At 44.6% G+C, this 19,053-nt stretch overlaps 1 protein-coding gene across 3 annotated transcripts in view; it reads left to right on the top strand.

Annotated features, from left to right (window-relative positions):
• Positions 1 to 10,380: 10,380 nt before the first annotated feature.
• MIB1 (MIB E3 ubiquitin protein ligase 1) overlaps positions 10,381 to 19,053 on the top strand; it is a 62,016-nt gene continuing 53,343 nt past the window's right edge. For 2 of the 3 annotated variants that reach the window (XM_072152087.1, XM_072152088.1), the window contains exons 1-2: positions 14,802 to 15,273; positions 18,153 to 18,324. In XM_072152087.1, coding sequence (XP_072008188.1) covers positions 15,045 to 15,273; positions 18,153 to 18,324 — 401 coding nt within the window. In that variant the 5' untranslated portion in view covers positions 14,802 to 15,044. Of the gene's footprint in view, positions 10,489 to 14,801; positions 15,274 to 18,152; positions 18,325 to 19,053 lie in introns of those variants that run through there. The other variant, XM_072152089.1, reaches the window with a different exon arrangement.

Below are 19,053 nucleotides of genomic sequence, written 5' to 3'. Positions count from 1 at the left end.
ATGAGTCTTCAGGCTGATAGCCGTGCCATAGGAGAAGTAACGGACTATCTCTCTAGTGGGCGAGTGCCTGAAAGAATCCGGCGCAGAAGAGCTGATGGAGAACTGTCTCAATTGTGGCGCCAGAGAAAGACTCTGAGCATGCACCAGGGTCTGCTAAAGAGAAGAACTCTGGACCCTATCACTTATGATCGGATATACCAGATTCTGATTCCCAGGAGGGACGCCAAGATAGTACTGGAAATGTACCATGACCAGTCCGGACACTTTGGCGCTCAGAAAACTGAAGCCACCCTCCGAAGGCGATTCTACTGGGTCAATATGAAGTCCGACATTGAAGCCTGGTGTCGAGAATGCCCAGCCTGCGCCATCGCTCGAGGAGAGCGACACAATCAAAGGGCCCCTCTACGTCCCATTGTGAGCCAACGGCCCTTGGAGATCCTGGCATTGGACCACGTGAAGTTGGAGCCCAGCAGATCCGGGCACAGTTATGCTCTTACGATCATCGACCACTATACCAAATTTGTGGTTGCAGTACCTGTCAGAGATCTGTCTGCAAGGACCACCGCAGCGGCCCTGTGGAAGAGCTTCATCCTCCCCTATGGCTGTCCGGACCAGATCCTTACAGACCAAGGAACAGCATTTGAGTTCCAAGTCTTCCAGGAGCTGTGCACTCTATATGGCTGCAAAAAGCTGAGGACCACAGCCTATCACCCCAAGGCAACGGGCTTTGCGAAAAGATGAATCAGACTCTAATCAACATGCTGAGGACTCTGACCCCTGCAAAAAGGGCTGACTGGCCAAAACTGTTGCCCGAATTAGTGTACCTGTACAACAATACCACTCATTGCTCCACAGGATACACCCCGTATTATCTGATGTTCGAGAGACACGGCCATCTCCCTGCTGATATGACCTGGGACATGGAGTCCCCTGATTCCCAGTCTTTACTCCCCCAGACTGACTGGGTTCACGAACACCAGAGGCGCCTGGCGGATGCCAGAGAAGTGGTGGATCTGCGGTTGGAAGAGGCCCGAGAGAAACAAAAAAGGGACTTCGATCGTAATGCCTGTGCTGAGCCTCTTGCCCCAGGAGGTCGAGTGTGGCTGCGCAACAACCATCCTACCAGTAAGCTAGATGGGCGTTGGGAGCGTGAGCCATACTTAGGGACAGTCTCTCCCCTGAAGTCTACGAGATTTCAAGAGGAGACCGTCCACCACTCCGGGTACATAGGAACCGGCTGAAGAGATGTCTTCGTCCTTTTGCCCCTATGTCCACACCTCTCACCTCGACCCCCAACTTACAGACCTCCTTGTGTTCGCCTACCCCCAGTTTCTTGGAACTTGTGACTGTGCCTCAATTCTGTTTTGTTTCCACTCCAGTAAGAGGTACCTCGGAGAGACCATCATCCCCACCGCAGTCTCCAATACTGCTGCCTGTGGAGGATGATCCGGCTCCACGGTCTGCAACCCCTGAAACATCAGAGCCAGCTGAGACTCCGACTCCAGCGCCTGAATCAGAGGAGGACGATGAGGAGATTGTTATCTTCTCCCAGCCGGAACTGCGGAGGTCTCAAAGGGAGACCAAAGGTAAAGCTCCTGCGTACCTGCAGGAGTATCAGCTGGTGTCACACAGAAGGAGGAGGCAGGTACGTTTTTCTGACACCGAAGTACTTACCACCGAAGAAGATACTGAGTAACCCCTGAAGGGCTGTAGCCCACTTAAGGTACTGTACCATGTGTATATATGTGTATCTATTCCTCTTTTCCCTAAAGAGCCAGAGACTTTCCTGAGACTCTCACCCTTATTTATCTCAGTCAAGAGACATACCTTGAACTGATTATTGTCCTGTGCTATGATAGCACCCCTTCCTCTGCCACAGCAGAGAATTTCTTCAAAGGACTCTGTCCCTCTACACTAGAGGAGACCCTTTGCTTCTTAGTGCACTTTTCCCCACCTCAAGGGCTGTACCCAGAAGATGGACTTTGTCATTAAAGACCTTCTGTGAGACTTTTGCCAACTCCAAGGAAAAGTTGCTACTTCATTGACTTATTATCATTTTGCACTTAATGCCTTCCTTCTAGGTATGGACATTCTGCTTGCACTCTTTATGCCTTTTCTTTGCAGGAAAAGAGACATTTACTATCTTGCTACTCTGAGTAGCCTATCTACCTCTGTAACGTTTGTAACGTTTTAAGATGTGTACCCATTGGGCTCCTAAGCCAATGTGATTTTACCAAATGTTTGCACACTGTCATATATGCCAGTAGTTTGCATTAACCCTTTCATAGGCTTTTCAGGTTGTAGTGTGGCTGTGTCGGACCGTCTTTTTTGTAAAACACTGACCGCTACCTGATCCCTCAAACCGAGGTTTGCACGTGGGGGTAGTCCGTAAACTGCGGGTCCTTAGGGGACCGGGGGTGTTACACAGTTCGCACCTGGATGCCACCCATACATGGGTAAGGATGCCAGTCTGCTGAAAGTAGCCATCAGATGTTGGGTACATTGTGGTCATAAAGGGATGGACATGGTCAGCAACAATGCAGGTAGGCTGTGGCGTTGCAACAATGCTCCATTGGTACCAAGGGGCCCAAAGAGTGCCAAGAAAATATTCCCCACACCATGACACCACCACCACCAGCCTGAACCGTTGATACAAGGCAGGATGGATCCATGCTTTCATATTGTTGACGCCAAATTCTGACCCTACCATCCGAATGTCGCAGCAGAAATTGAGACTCATCAGACCAGGCAATGTTTTTCCAATCTTGTACTGTCCAATTTTGATGAGCTTGTGCAAATTGTAGCCTCAGTTTCCTGTTCTTAGCTGAAAGGAGTGGCACCCGGTGTGGTCTTCTGCTGCTGTAGCCCATCTGCCTCAAAGTTCGACGTACTGTGCGTTCAGAGATGCTCTTCTGCCTACTTTGGTTGTAACGGGTGGTGATTTGAGTCACTGTTTCCTTTCTATCAGCTCGAACCAGTTTGCCCATTCTCCTCTGACCCCTGGCATCAACAAGGCATTTCCGCCCACAGAACTGCCGCTCACTGGATGTTTTTTCTTTTTCGGACCATTCTCTGTAAACCCTTAGAGATGGTTGTGCGTGAAAATCCCAGTAGATCAGCAGTTTCTGAAATACTCAGACCAGCCCTTCTGGCACCAACAACCATGCCACGTTCAAAGGCACTCAAATCACCTTTCTTCCCCATACTGATGCTCGGTTTGAACTTCAGGTGATTGTCTTGACCATGTCTACATGCCTAAATGCACTGAGTTGCCGCCATGTGATTGGCTGATTACAAATTAAGTGTTAACGAGCAGTTGGACAGGTGTACCTAATAAAGTGGCCGGTGAGTGTGTATATATATATATATATATATATATATATATATATATATATATATATATAGTCCCCATAGCAGTTATGTATAATCCCCTATAGCATTAATATTTATTAGCAGTAATAAAGTCCCCTATAGCAGTAATATATATAGTCCTCCATAGCAGTTATATATAGTCCTTAAAAGCAGTAATATATTTAGTCGCCCATAGCAGTAATATACTGCCTCCATAGTCTAATCTATAGCCTGAGTTTTATGAATATATATCCCCCCAGGGTTTAACAAATATACTGCCTCCTCCATGATTTTAGTACTGTATATAGTAAGCCACATTGAAAATAATAAAAGTAATACTCACGTCTGCTCTCCCTCGCCTCTGCTCTCCTCTTCTCCCGGCAGCCGCACAGCATCTTGATTGCAGAGACGCTCCGTCGCTTTGTATGACGTCACGACGAGTTAGTTATACAGAGTGACAGATCGGCGCTGACTGAAGCACGGGCTTCATGTACTTCAGGCAATCCACCGCTCTCTCAGGTGTGCATAATTAGCAGCACGGAGCACCGGACATCATGTCCCCGTACTTTGTGCTTGTAGTTATAACTTTCATTTCTAGGGGATCCTAGAGTGTCAAGACTAATGAAGGACAGCGCCAGGATCAAGAAGAGAATTTTTAAGGTTTTTTTCCTTTAACCCTAAACAGTTCTGCAGTCAATCCTCAGGTCATGATGGCCCTGGAATCAGGCTTTGCACTAACAGTAGCTGCAAATGCTGCATTCAGTGAACATACAGTATGTGTATAGATAAGCTATCATGAACCTCTGCACAGAAGTCAATATATTTTGTCCCGTTGGACTTCAAAGGTTGATTTGTATTGCTTGTCAGCAACATTATATGCATTTATGTCTGCCCTGCTAAGGTCATTTCATACTTACATCATGACCAAAGTACATCTGTACAGTACATTTTTAACAAGCAAAGAGAAAGATGGCACCTAGCAACATAAAGTCTTCTTCATCATAGGACAAGACAGCGGATTGACAGGAGCACTCTGTATATTTTTGTTTATGTTCTTTATGTATAGCATGTTATAATTTAATGTCAATAAATCCTATGAACATATTATGGCTTTTTTGTAACTTTAGTGATTTTACCAAATTATTAAGTGTGATTCTTTATGCTACTTTATGCCTACTTTATGCTGCTCACCCTTTTCTTTCCAAAGTTATGGCATTTTCTGTTCTGAAAGTGTTTGACAGAAATCTTTCTCACCAGAGGTAAAGTGGGTGGTGACTAATGTCTGTCAGTCTATGCCCTCAGGCTGAGGCCAGTAAGTTGTTTTACATCCCAAGAGCTATTTACAGTTACTCTTTATTTCTGCTGCCCTCTTCCATTTCTGCTATCACATTATTTTACTTCTTGTGGTCCAAAAGCTGTAACTTTATTTTCTTTTAGATGAATTTTACTTTCTAGGGGCGCACTGTTATATAATCTGTATAATGTACAGGAAGTCCCCCGGTTACATACAATATAGCTTCTGTAGGTTTGTTCTTAAGTTGAATTTGTATGTAAGTCGGAACTGTATATTTTATAATTGTAGCTCCAGAGAAATTTTTTTGGTCTCTGTGACAATTGGATTTTAAAAATGTTGGATTGTCATAAGAACCAGGATTATCAAAAGAGCTTAACTGCAGACACCTTTATAACTGTTACAGCTGTTTATTGTAGCCTAGTGCTAAAGTACAGTAAATTACCAACATCCAAAGGTCCGTTTGTAACTAGGGGTCGTCTGTAAGTCGGGTGTTCTTAAGTAGGAGACCGCCTGTACTAGGAAGTAGGAAAAGACTCTAAATGCCTTGGAATTAGGGATGAAATGGAGTTGTGTTTTAAGAGGAGTAGTGGTCAAAGTTTTTTTAACCCCTTAACGACTTTTTGCACCTTCCATTTTTTGAAATCTGCCATGTGTCACTGGTTATAACTTTGGAATACGTTCTCATATCCTGATAATTTCGAGACTGTTTTCTCGCGACAATGAGTGCACTTGGTGTTAGTTTAAAAAACTTGGTGATGGGTTTTGGGTTTATTTATGAAAAAACGTGGATACAATACTTGGTGAAAATTTGGAAAATTTTTCAAAATTCTAAATTCTATACCTTTCCCACACTAGGTCATTACACCAAAATAACTTGATAAATAACATCTGTTTGCTTTATGATATTTTTGAGCGTCCTCTTATTTTTGCAGGATGTTAGGAGGCTTAGACGTTTAGGTGCGATTTTTCACATTTTCGTTTAAAACACAAAATCATACTTTTGAGGGACCGTGGCATTAACCTTAGTACCTTAGCATTAATAGTAGAAGCTTCTGGGCCTCACAGACATCTTTTGTGGTGCTGAGTGCCAAAGCAATAATGTATGAGCTTGTAGCAATCCAAAAGAAACAGCTTTATTCAACTTTAAAACAATTATAGGAATAAAAATTACAAACAGCTTAGCCCCTACTTAAGGCACTCCTTCACTTCTTGAACCTAAGCTGCCTTCTGTGGTCAAGAAACACTGCTAAGGTTCCTCCTCAGCTCTCTGGATCTCAGTGATCAATCAATGTCCTTATAGGATTCCAATCCTCTTGGGATAGACCACCTGTCTGTTTACAACTGGTCCAAGTCCTTCTGCAGACTGCAGGACACACAGCATTGCCTTGTAGTGAGATCTCCCTCTGGAGTTGGCCAGGGATGGGAGTTGTCAAGGTCTTTTTCAACCATGGTTTTAGGTAGCTCTCTAGCGCCATCTAGGTTCACACTCTTACGTGACCAACTTGGGTTCCAAGTAACTTGAAACAACACCCCTCAACATATGTAAAACAACTTTTATTAACCATTTAAGTGTTTCATAGGGGTTAAAATAAAATGGAGAAACACAGCAAAGTAATAAATATGTCCTCGATCAAGAAACCTCCAATAATCAATAAATGCAGCATGTATAGGGGACAATAATAGAGGATTAAAGTGCTAAAATATAACTTTTATTTGGAAAAACGATAAGAATTTAACACTCCGGTGCAAAAGTCAATATATATGTACACAAAAAGAGAACCAAAAAAGTCTATGGATTGGTTACTTAGCAGAAATGTATGTCTACAGTAACAAAAAGAGCATAGACGTCAATCAAAACTGGATATAAGACATCAAAATGAATGGTCATCTCCTACCATGATTCAGGCGTCTCCAGCTCAATAGGGTGGGTTACAGGGGCACCCGGAACTATCCTGTCCCTAAGAGAACCCCTTTGACTCCCACCCTCACAAGGGCAGTCCACATCTGTCCTTATCACAAAACTGTCGCATGCCCCCTGTCAGCGCCACCTTCCCTGACGCGTTTCGTAACCTGACTCTTCAGAAAGACAAATGCTGATAATCGCCGTCCTTTGACCTGGATTGGCGTTCATAGGGCATAAAATGGCATGCAGTGGTTGTGAAGCATGTTGTGTACAATGCTTCCGAGGTAACTGCACATCTCATGTCCTGGTGGTGGACTCGGAGATTCGGTGTGCAGGCTGGCAAGTGTTAGCGCCAAGAGACAGGCACTTCCACCATAAAAGATCACTGGCCCCGCTTCCGTTATACCGTGATTGGGTGCACCTCCAAGGGCTCGACGTTCCTATAGGTGGATGCTGCGGTTCGCCACAGGAGTGCGACGGACCGCGGTGTAACTATCTGTTGGGGCAGACCTGAGTGAAAGCGGTCGGCCAGGAACTGAGCAGAGGCGCGCATGTGCGGATAAAGCGGGGATGATCACGTGGACGCGTCTCCATGGAGATGCATGATGCGTCCAGCCCCTAGTGGACGCAATGTACCATTGTGTAATATAGCAGTGTCAGAGCGGCAGGTAAAAAGCTAGACAAACAGACACATTACCGTTTAAGGAGTGCCGGTAAACGCGTGTCAAAACTTGGGAAATAGGTGTATCAGCCATGGTCAAAAGGACGCTAGAATGCGTGGTGGGAGGCACTAGGATAAATAAGTGAATGACATGGCCAGCGTCAGCGCAATAGCGTTGTGTAGCATATGTGTGAAAACACTACAATATAATGCACCTAAGAAAATCTAAGTATCAGTAACATAATAGGCCCACAAGTGATAATCATAAGTATTATGTACGACCATAATGGAACCTAATCAACGGTAATCATTAGAAGTGTCAGCTCCTTTCTATAACACTCTCAATCAGGCGATGACTCAACCGGTTTTTGTGGCACTCTCTGTGTTAATCTACCTGACACTTCTAATGATTACCGTTATGGTCGTACATAATACTTATCATTATCACTTGTGGGCCTATTATGTTACTGATACTTAGATTTTTGCTTGATCCTACTATATACTGCCATACTACAATGTGGCAGTATTGTGATTTTACTGATAATTTATTACAATGTGCCACTGGGACATTATAACAAATGAGCAGAAACATACAGGCTCATGTCTTACAAAGATATATTGCGACAGATCATCACTCCCTGATGCTGCCGGAAAAGCTGCAAAGATGAAAGGGTTAACATCCATGATTGCTGCTAGCACCAACCACGGGTGTTACAAGTGGCTGTTTGTTGCAGGGGGAACCTTATTGAATCTTGCTTTTCTGAAAAGATTTTCGGGGGGTTAAAAAGTTGTCTTATACACCAGAAAGTTTGGAACCTCTTAATTCCCCTATAGAGACTTAAAAGTGAAATCATACACAGAGCACTTCACAAATATACAGAATTTTACTTTAAAACAATAGGCTTTATTTCCTGATTCTGGAAAGTCAGCCTAACCACCATGATACTTTCTTTGCAGCTAGTTAGTATGAATATTTCTGCAGTACTCTACTGTCACCTACTGACATCCAGTGGAAGTACAAGCTATTAATTTTTAAAATTTTAAAGAGAACTGTTCAGGCAAATTAACCCTCTAAACTAAATATATTTTCATAAACTGCCATTAGAGAGCATTGCCTCTATCCCTTTATTGTCCCTCCACATGCCTGTAAACTTAAGCAATCAAGCAGAACATGTCAGCAGATAAAGCACAGACACTAGCAATGCTTTACTATACATTACAATGCAAAAACGAGAGGACCTTATGTGTCGGCAGGGATTCAAAACTCAATAATATTTACAAATTTGCCACTGGCAAACTAGATTACCCATATCCAGACACACTATTGTGTATTTAAAACGTAACTTTTATTTTTGTATCTTTTAATATGGCCAAAATTGTTGGCAAATCAAAATGCTTGGTGCTCAAACTACTGTGATTATTAAAAACACAGTGTCAAACATACTCCTAGTTAGATATAGCCAGGCTGAGTTAGCTAATATTATGTCCATTGAAGTACAGTCAAGAGTTATGTCTGAGTAAGTTGTGTGCTGATTGTACTTATGGCCGTACAGAATGAATCAACACAGAGTATCCCTTTGCGATTATTGTCACTCACTGCTGTGTCAGTATAAGTACCATATAGGTATCCACAGTCAGAGTCGGACTGGCCCACCGGAGGACCGGTGGATCCTCCTGTGGGCCCCGTTACCTCCTCTATGGCAGGGGCCTCCATCCCGATCTGAGGGCCCTGCCAGCAAGGTCGCACGGGTCCAAAGTGGGCTCCCGATATCTCCGCTATGGCAGGGGCCTCCATCCGGGGCCCCTGCCAGTGAGTGACAGCACTGGTACTCGATGCGGCCGTAAGTGGCCACTCGAGTACCATCTCTGCTGTAATGGCCGTTTTTATTCCCGGCACGCGTCGCACAGTGACCCCTGTTGCGCGGCAGCGTGATGATGCGCTTACGCGCATCGGGGGTCACAGTGTGACTGGTGCCGGGAATAGAAACGGCCGCGTCGCACGAACACTCTGCAATGCCATTACATTGTGAGTTCCACTATCGCAGGGAGAAGAGAAGCGGAGGACGCGGGAGCGCTGCGACAGGTACGTGAGGTTTATTATTTTCATCTAATAGTCTAACTAGTAAGGGGCTACATCAAATAAGGGACTCCATTGCAGGGATAAATGTTAAAGGGGCCACTACAAGACTAAATGTAATAATGGGACCGGTTGCAAGAATATATAATTAATGGCCACTAGAGTAGCAGTACTGTGCCCATGTATACAGGATAGGGGGTAGTAGTACTGTGCTGTGCCCATATATACAGGATAGGAGTAGTAGTACTGTGCTGTGCCCATATATACAGGATAGGAGTAGTAGTACTGTGCTGTGCCCATATATACAGGATAGGGGTAATTGTACTGTGCTGTGCCCATGTATACAGGATAGGAGTAGTAGTACTGTGCTGTGCCCATATATACAGGATAGGGGTAGTAGTACTGTGCTGTGCCCATATATACAGGATAGGGGTACTTGTACTGTGCTCTGCCCATGTATACTGGATAGGAGTAGTAGTACTGTGCTGTGCCCATATATACAGGATAGGAGTAGTAGTACTGTGCTGTGCCCATATATACAGGATAGTAGTAGTAGTACTGTGCAGTGCCCATATATAAAGAATAGGAGTAGTAGTACTGTGCTGTGCCCATATATACAGGATAGGAGTACTAGTACTGTGCTGTGCTCATTTATACAGGATAGGAGTAGTAGTACTGTGCTGTTCCCATATATACAGGATAGGGGTAGTAGTACTGTGCTGTGCCCATATATATAGGATAGGGGTAGTAGTACTGTGCTGTGCCCATATATACCGAATAGGAGTATTTATTAGGACTTTTATATAAAATATTTGATAAGAGGAGCGGTAAATATAAGAATAATAATTAAGGAGAGCATTATATATATAGAAAACATAATTTATTAGTAGTATCACTGCAAGACTTTATAGATGAAATGATTAATTGGAAATGATATATTATGAAATTAAAGGGAACAATGTAAAATTTTGTGTGGTCAGTTGTGTGGTGAGTGGTAAATATTATTTAGGAGCACAGTGTGGGACATTATTATCCAGGTGACAAGATACTGTAGTGACTGTGATATTTTTAGTTGCACAGTGTGGAGATGTGCCTCACAGATATGAAGGTATCAGGTGAAAATTCTCCAGTGATAAGAAAAAAAAAAGGGAGAAGTCGTCCTGCAGTTGAGTATCCAAAGGAGAAGACGTGTAACATGTAAGGTACTGAATCCCACTTCTGAGTCTGATAACTGTAATTACTGACCAACTATCTAGACTATAATGTAATTGCCTAGTCTTCTGATGTGGTGCAGAGAACATACGAAGGAGGTGAAGGGTTATAGTTAGTTATTCTTATTGTTAAGTTAGTGCTAAACATAATGCAGCCGCCGTGAACTCCTGTGAAATAACGAATATTTCTAGGCAGCGGTATGGTGGGCCCCCAGAATCAATTTCTCTGGTGGGCCCTAGGCACCCCAGTCCGACCCTGTCCACAGTCACATGGATTTAGTTAAAACACTGGCTGACAAGAGAGCGATGCACTGCTAGTTAAAATACTGAATTAGCCCCCCTAATTCAGTTTAACTAGCAGTGCATTGCTCTCTAGTCAGCCAGTGCTCTAACTAAATCCATTGATCCTAATCGGGACCTGTGTGTGAATGTGTGCAACAGAGTTAGTGATATCTAATAATGTGAGCTGTGATAGGGGCTGCAAAGTGTGCTACACCTGAGATCTGGGATCAGACAGTGCTATCCTGACCTTCCTATTTTAGGACTACCGTGTGAATGATGTGACATCTAGAAACAGTCTGCAGCTGTGATTCTAAGCACGATAGTAGCATAGCACCAGGAGTAGCCCTTAGGCCGGCGCCACACGTAGCGCTTTGTCTGCCCTTGCAAATGCAAATGCAGACAAAGTCGCGCCCACCGGTGTTTTGCGTTAATTTAACGCGAAACACCGGCGCCTCGTTCCCGAACGCAGGCGTTTCCATAGAAACGCCGATGCGATCGGGCCGAGGCCCGCCCCGGTGGGCGCGACTTTGTCTGCATTTGCATTTGCAAGGGCAGACAAAGCGCTACGTGTGGCGCCGGCCTTAGGGTGAAGACGCATGCGTTTTTGTCCGGTTTTCAGAATTTGTGCAATTAAAAACGGACAAAAACGCACGCGTTTTAAAAAACCGCATGCGTTTCTAAAAACGGATGCGTTTTTTAACGATCTGAAAAACTAAAACTAAAGCCTCCCCCAGCAGTACACATTCTCCCCCAGCAGTACACAGCCTCCCCCAGTAGTATATATACAACCTCCCCCAGTAGTACATAACCTCCCCAGTAGTATATATAAAACCTCCCCCAGTAGTACACAAGCTCCTCCAGTAGTATATATACAGCCTCCCCCTAGTAGTACGCAACCTCCCCCAGTAGAACACAGCCTTCCACAGTAGTACACAGCCTCCTACAGTAGTACACTAGTAGTGCATATTAAACCTCCCCCAGTAGTATATATAGCCTCCCCCAGTAGTAAATATACACTCACCGGCCACTTTATTAGGTACACCATGCTAGTAACGGGTTGGACCCCCTTTTGCCTTCAGAACTGCCTCAATTCTTCGTGGCATAGATTCAACAAGGTGCTGGAAGCATTCCTCAGAGATTTTGGTCCATATTGACATGATGGCATCACACAGTTGCCGCAGATTTGTTGGCTGCACATCCATGATGCGAATCTCCCGTTCCACCACATCCCAAAGATGCTCTATTGCAGTGATGGCGAAGCTTTTAGAGCCCAAGTGCCCAAACTTCAACCAAAAGCCACTTATTTATTGCAAAGTGCCAGCGCAGCACTTTAAGCAGTAATGTATTTCTCCTTATTCAATGACAACTTTCAATCCTTCAGCCTCCCAAGGACACCAACGCAGTTGAAAGGAGGAGGGCAAATTCATCTATCATTGTAGGAAGGTTCTCCAGGCAGATTCTTTGAGTTCTATCTGGTGAACTTCATTCTGGGGTGATGGTCTGAGTGCCCACAGAAAGGGCTCAGAGTACCGCCTCTGGCACCAGTGCCATAGGTTCGCCACCACTGCTCTATTGGATTGAGATCTGGTGACTGTGGAGGCCATTTGAGTACAATGAACTCATTGTCATGTTCAAGAAACCAGTCTGAGATGATTCCAGCTTTATGACATGGCGCATTATCCTGCTGAAAGTAGCCATCAGATGTTGGGTACATTGTGGTCATAAAGGGGCCCAAGGGGCCCAAAGAGTGCCAAGAAAATATTCTCCACACCATGACACCACCACCACCCGCCTGAACCGTTGATACAAGGCAGGATGGATCCATGCTTTCATGTTGTTGACGCCAAATTCTGACCCTACCATCCGAATGTCGCAGCAGAAATCGAGACTCATCAGACCAGGCAACATTTTTCCAGTCTTCTACTGTCCAATTTCGATGAGCTTGTGCAAATTGTAGCCTCAGTTTTCTGTTCTTAGCTGAAAGGAGTGGCACCCAGTGTGGTCTTCTGCTGCTGTAGCCCATCTGCCTCAAAGTTCGACCTACTGTGCGTTCAGAGATGCTCTTCTGCCTACCTTGGTTGTAACGGGTGGCGATTTGAGTCACAGTTGCCTTTCTATCAGCTCGAACCAGTCTGCCCATTCTCCTCTGACCTCTGGCATCAAAAAGGCATTTCCGCCCACAGAACTGCCGCTCACTGGATGTTTTTTCTTTTTCGGACCATTCTCTGTAAACCCTAGAGATGGTTGTGCATGAAAATCCCAGTAGATCAGCAGTTTCTGAAATACTCAGACCAGCCCTTCTGGCACCAACAACCATGCCACATTCAAAGGCACTCAAATCACCTTTCTTCCCCATACTGATGCTCGGTTTGAACTGCAGGAGATTGTCTTGACCATGTCTACATGCCCCAGTAGTACACAAACTCCTCAAGTAGTATATATACAGCCTTCTCCCAGTAGTGCGCAGTCTCCCTAGTAATAGACAGCCTCCCGCAGTTGTACATATATCGCCTCCACCAGAAGTATATACACAGCCTTCACCCCAAAGAAATAATAAACCTTGCAGCCCACTGGCGCCGGCAACCACGTTCTGTGTAGTGACGGCGTACCCAGGCACGCTTTGCTGCACCGCTCTGTCTATCAATTACAATGTAATTGATTTTTCAGGGAGTATGTACTACAGGCGCCGATTTTCTGCCCCTAAAAGAGTCTGCAATCTGCCGCCTAAGGTGTGAACTTCATCCTTCCTCAGAGCACATGTGGCCCTGCTTTGAAGTAGGACTGAGCCCTCTTCATACAGAGGTGGGTTTGCAGCATATTCCAGTGCTAGCACCAAGCACAGGTATTAACCCTGCCAATGCCGGCAACATTTAAAAGATGGCAGGGCGTGGACGCCGCTATTTTTTTCCAATCGTCGCTGATGACTTAAGGGGGTGGCAATCGGTTGCCGTGACAGCCTCAGGTCTTCATCAGATCTAGGCTGTCTGGTTTCTGCAGTTTCGTAACAAAGAGCCAGTGGCTCATTGTAATTAATACTGTGTAAAAATGCCACCGTAGTATTGAAGTATGTGGTAGGAACGATCTGACCTTCTAGGGTTAATGTACCCTGGAGGGTCTAGAAATAGTAAAAAGAAAAAGTTTCATAATTTAAAAAAAAAATAATTAAAAAATGTAAAAAACCTAAAAATTCAATTCACCCCATTTTCCCTAAAAGGTAATAAACAGTAAAAATCACCAACACATTAGGAATCACCACGTCCCAAAATGCCCGATCTATCAAAATATAAAAATGGTTAGAAAATTTCCGAAACGCTATTTTTACACCATTTTACATCACATAAAAAATGTAATTAAAATGATCAAAAGGTCGCACAATCCTAAAAATGGAAGCAATGAAAACTTCAGCTCATTTTGCAAAACAATGACATATCACACAGCTCCGTACACCATAGTATGAAAAAAGTATTTGCGCGAGAAAATGGCAAAAATTTTTTTTAACACATTCATTGATTTTTATAATTGTATTAAAACGGCATAAAACCTATGGAAATGTGGTCTTCCCGTGATCGTAACTGAACCAAAGAATAAAATAGAGGTGTTATTTCGAGCGCCAGGTGAAAGTCGTGAAAACTGAGCCCACAAGAAAGTGCCACAAATGCCTTTTTTTTGCCAATTTCACCGCATTTGGAATTTTTTTCCAACTTCCCCGTACACGGCATGGAATGATAAATAATGTCACTTAAAAGTAAAAAATCTGAAAATAAGCCACAAGTGAGCTCTGTACACAGAAAAATGAAAAAGTTATGGATTTTTGAAGGTGGAGAGCGAGAAATAAGCCAAAAAACAGCGTCCTTAAATGGGTTAAACTAAAGGGATTTAAAAAAATGTAATCATTGTTATCATTAGGCTGCATGTGGTACAGTGCGGCCCGGGCACTGGGGGGCGCTATTGTACGGACAGGAGCCACTGTGAGGAAGCGCTGCTCCCGGGGATGGAGCGTCACAGTGATGCGCGCCCCCGCCGACCCTCCTCTCTCTCGCGCGCGCCCCCGCCCCTCCGCGCAGCCTCCGTAGGGCTCGGGTGCAGCTCTGGCCTTGTCCTAATTCAGTGTCTGAGGGAAACTTTCCTCCGGTGTCTCCGCCGCCTGCTGCAGGGACCCCGCGCTTTCTGCCTGCAGCTCCGGTGCCTGCTGGGTGCGGGGCCGGCCACAGACTAGAAGGAAAGTGAGGCAGCCGGGCCCCGGGTGTCTGAATCCCTCCCGGGGGATGAGCGGCTCCCGCAATAACCGGGTGATGGTGGAGGGGGTCGGGGCCCGTGTGGCGAGAGGCCCGGACTGGAAATGGGGGAAGCAGGACGGAGGAGAGGGCCATGTGGGCACCGTGCGTAGCTTCGAGAGCCCGGAAGAGGTGGTGGTGGTCTGGGACAACGGAACCGCCGCCAACTACCGCTGCTCCGGGGCCTACGACCTGCGGATCCTGGACAGTGCCCCCACAGGTAAGAGGGGCACATGCACACTATATGCGTGTCATCATACGTGTATCATGCGTGTGCTGTGCACAGACTGTCATGTGTTTATGTTATGTAGGCGCTCATCATATGTGTCCTGTAAACAGTGACCCTGTGTATTGTGTGTCATGTATGCAGTGACTCTGTGTATTGTGTGTCATGTAAGCAGTTACCCTATGTAGTGTGTGTGTGTGTGTCATGTATGCAGTGATCATATGTTTACAGCATTGATCATGCATGTACATAACCTTGTGTGTGTCATGTAAGCAGTAACCCTGTGTATTGTGTGTCATGTAAACACTGATCATGTGACCTGTAAAAAGTGATGATATTCTTATAACATTGGTCCTGCATGTCCACAGTCCTGTGTGAGCCATAGTAGCAATGCCCCATGTATGCCTCATGTAAAAGGTGAACATCTGTGTATAGGAAGTGGTATGTAAACAGCAGCTGTGTGGCCTGTAAGCAGTGATCTTATTTCATGTGTATGTCTTGCAAGTAGTCAATTTGTCATTAATATCACGTGTACATCATGTAGTGCTGAAGTGGGTCTAATGCGTATTCAGTTTCCTACGGGGATTACATGTTACATGTGTATCTGCATGTAAACAGCATTATGTGCAGCACATGTGCAGTGATTTTATGAGTTCTTTGTTGTGTAAATGATACGTATGATCTACAGTCTTTTACTAATACTGCTACTAGATTGTGACTTCATTCACAGATCTTTTCATAAGTCTGGACTGTGTGATATATTGTGACAATCCTCTTATATAGGTGAATGCACCGTCTGCAATAGTATTGCTATAAGACATCCTTCACGTGGAATATCCATACACAAGGTCATTTATACCATCACAAAGCAATAGGGATAGTTGTACTGGACGTGGGCTGTGTATGTATGACCCTGGAAGTAATGGTGGCCTGGACTAGACACTGATGTCATTATAGGTGACATGACTGACCAGCCTCACATGTACTTCAGTAGTTATCATGTGGGTCTCTCATGGCTCGTGCCCCTGAATAATACTTGTGTTTTTTGAGGGAGAATGTGAACAGGAGAAATGTCACAACAGAGAAGTTACTGGTCTGCCAATATGTGGGGCTTATACACATGAATGTATTCAGCCTGTGAAATATGGACCGTGTCATTTTGTATTTTCCAGATGAAACATAGTGCAGGAAGCAGGACTTCCACCATCATAAGTATCTATAGTCATTGACTAGCTGCAGGACTACTCTTGATGCTGAAGTCGTGTTCCCTGCACTGTGTTTGGTCCAGGATATACGTCTTGCACGTGGTCCGTATTTCAGACTGAATATGTTCCTGTACATAAGAGGTAATCCATTTAAAGTGCACTTTCTGGTGTGTAAACTAAGAACCCCTAAACCGCAGAGACTTGCTTGGTGATCAGAATAACCTAGTAGCGAGGAGATAACTATTGTGGGCGCATAATTCACTACTCTATGGTTACTGTATTAGATTCTGTGTTGTATCTAGTTTGTCTTCTCTGTAGATTTCCCCTTTAGAAATGATTGAGAATCTAATTAATCCTGGGCCTGGCCTATAGTTCTCATTCACTGTACAAATCCCCAGGATTAATGACGTTTATGGATGCAGTCTTGTGGCTTTTCCCTCCATGCTGTGGATATTAACAGCTGGCCGCTACTTTATAGGGAACAATGGCTTCAGTTTGAATTGTAATGACCAATCGCGTGTCAGAAGCTGGGGACGCCAGCGAGGAGGTCACCTTTTGTCCTGCTAATAGCAAGGTTTTGGGGGGGAGGGGTCTGCCAGAACGGGGGCTGAATATATCATGATTATGGGTTAAAATAGGTATGAATGGAGATGTGGTGTTAGAGACAGTGAGACACATGGATGGCTTATGTGGAGGGGGAAATTATACACATGAATGGCAATGAAGATAGTTGTGTGTAGGAAACATGTTATGGCTGTGTATAGCAGTCAAGATCACTACTGCACAAATTGCACAATAACCTAATAAATATTTTTATTCCTAAGGGTGGACTCACATTGGCATTTTCTTCACATCAGTGATTTTTCCCTGTACCCATTTTGGCTTATGGACACCTACAAATTGGTTTTCTCTTCCTGGCTTCAGTAATTTTTTTTTCTTTTTTTAAATGGACTTTTTACACTTTTTTACAGTTTTTGTCCGTAAACACAAGAAGAATAGGTTCTAAATTGACCACTGATTGTGCAAACTGAAAGCCCATTGAAAATAATGGTGTAGTACTCCCTGTAGTCTGCAATTGTTTTCCATATAATGTGCCAATGATGTTTGTGTACATCACTGGTGATGGGTTGGTCAGAGCCTCAGGAGTGTGGCTGTAGCTGCATTAAAGGCCAGGATCAGGGTAAAATCACATCCCGTTTTTTTTTAAGCCTTAGGGCCACGTTCACATGTTGCATTGGGGAGAAGTTGCTCCCAAATGTAGACACATTGAGACCTAAACGCTTGTGTTCTTGAACTATCAACACCTACTTTGTCTTGTCGACCGTTCAAATGTGTTGCTCATTCCCAAAAGCTGGTGTTTACATCGTTACGTTTGGGAGCAAATCCTCCTCCTCCGCATTTCAAAACTAAATTCAAGCACAGTGTGTGAACACAGCCTGAAGGTTAACAATCACTGCTGATCGTGGGTTGCTAGGCATTAACATCTACAAGATACAATCGTGTAGTGTGTGCAATGCATAACTGGTGATCAATGTTGATGATGAATTTACTTGGCATGCATATTAATAATTGTCATTTATAATAAACTTGTCTGTTATTACTGCTGGTCTCATCAATATGTAAAACCTGTTTTGACATGCGCTGCTATTGTTTATTCTCACTTGCAAGGTGTCAAACATGATGGGACCATGTGCGATACTTGTCGACAGCAGCCCATTATTGGAATCCGCTGGAAGTGTGCCGAGTGCACCAACTATGACCTGTGCACTGTCTGCTATCACGGGGATAAGCATCACTTAAGGCATCGCTTTTACAGAATTACTACTCCAGGAAGTGAGCGGTAAGATCCCTTCATGTCTCTGATAGTTGTTATTGTGACTTGTAAGTTATGCATACATATGTTGGTGCATTTACAGTGATGTCCTTAAATTTAATGTAAATATTGACTGTCAGTCAGTGTTTCATGGAGATGGGGGGGGGGGGGGGGGGTTATCCTCAGAGACCAATATCTGGGCTTCAACAGGGTTCCTATTGATGTCCTATCCTGAGGATAAACGTTCATTATATTACTCCAGTATAAACCTTACATTTTATTACAGGCAGTCCCCGACTTACGGCGACTGCATGCGCAGTCCACTTCCTGGTTTCTTAGCGCTGCTTGCCATGCTGCGCGTCCTCATTGGGTGGGCGGGTCCACCTCCTGGTTTTGTAGCGCTGCTTGACGTGCTGCGCGTTCTCATTGGGCGGGCGGGTGATGACGGGGTTCCTTGGGCGGAGCTAAAGACTGGCGCCGCCATGGAGGTGACGGGGAGCACAATGGAGGTGACGGGAATCCGCTGCCGATGTATGCAGTAAGTAATTGCCGGCAGTATCGCGGGGTACAGGTAACTAAGGAAGCATTAGCTGGTGCGATCTCACGCTTCCTTAGTTACCAGCCGGTGCACTTAAAGAACTGAAAGCCGGAGATTGCAGGTAACTAAGGAAGCGTGAGATCGCACCAGCTAATGCTTCCTTAGTTACCAGCCATCTGTGGGCTGTACTAAATTGTCCGGAGTTAGTGTACATCTAC

This window comes from Engystomops pustulosus, chromosome 5, assembly GCF_040894005.1.
Source record: "Engystomops pustulosus chromosome 5, aEngPut4.maternal, whole genome shotgun sequence".
NCBI classification, from domain to species: domain Eukaryota; kingdom Metazoa; phylum Chordata; class Amphibia; order Anura; family Leptodactylidae; genus Engystomops; species Engystomops pustulosus.
This window is presented reverse-complemented; position numbering and strand designations above follow the sequence as displayed.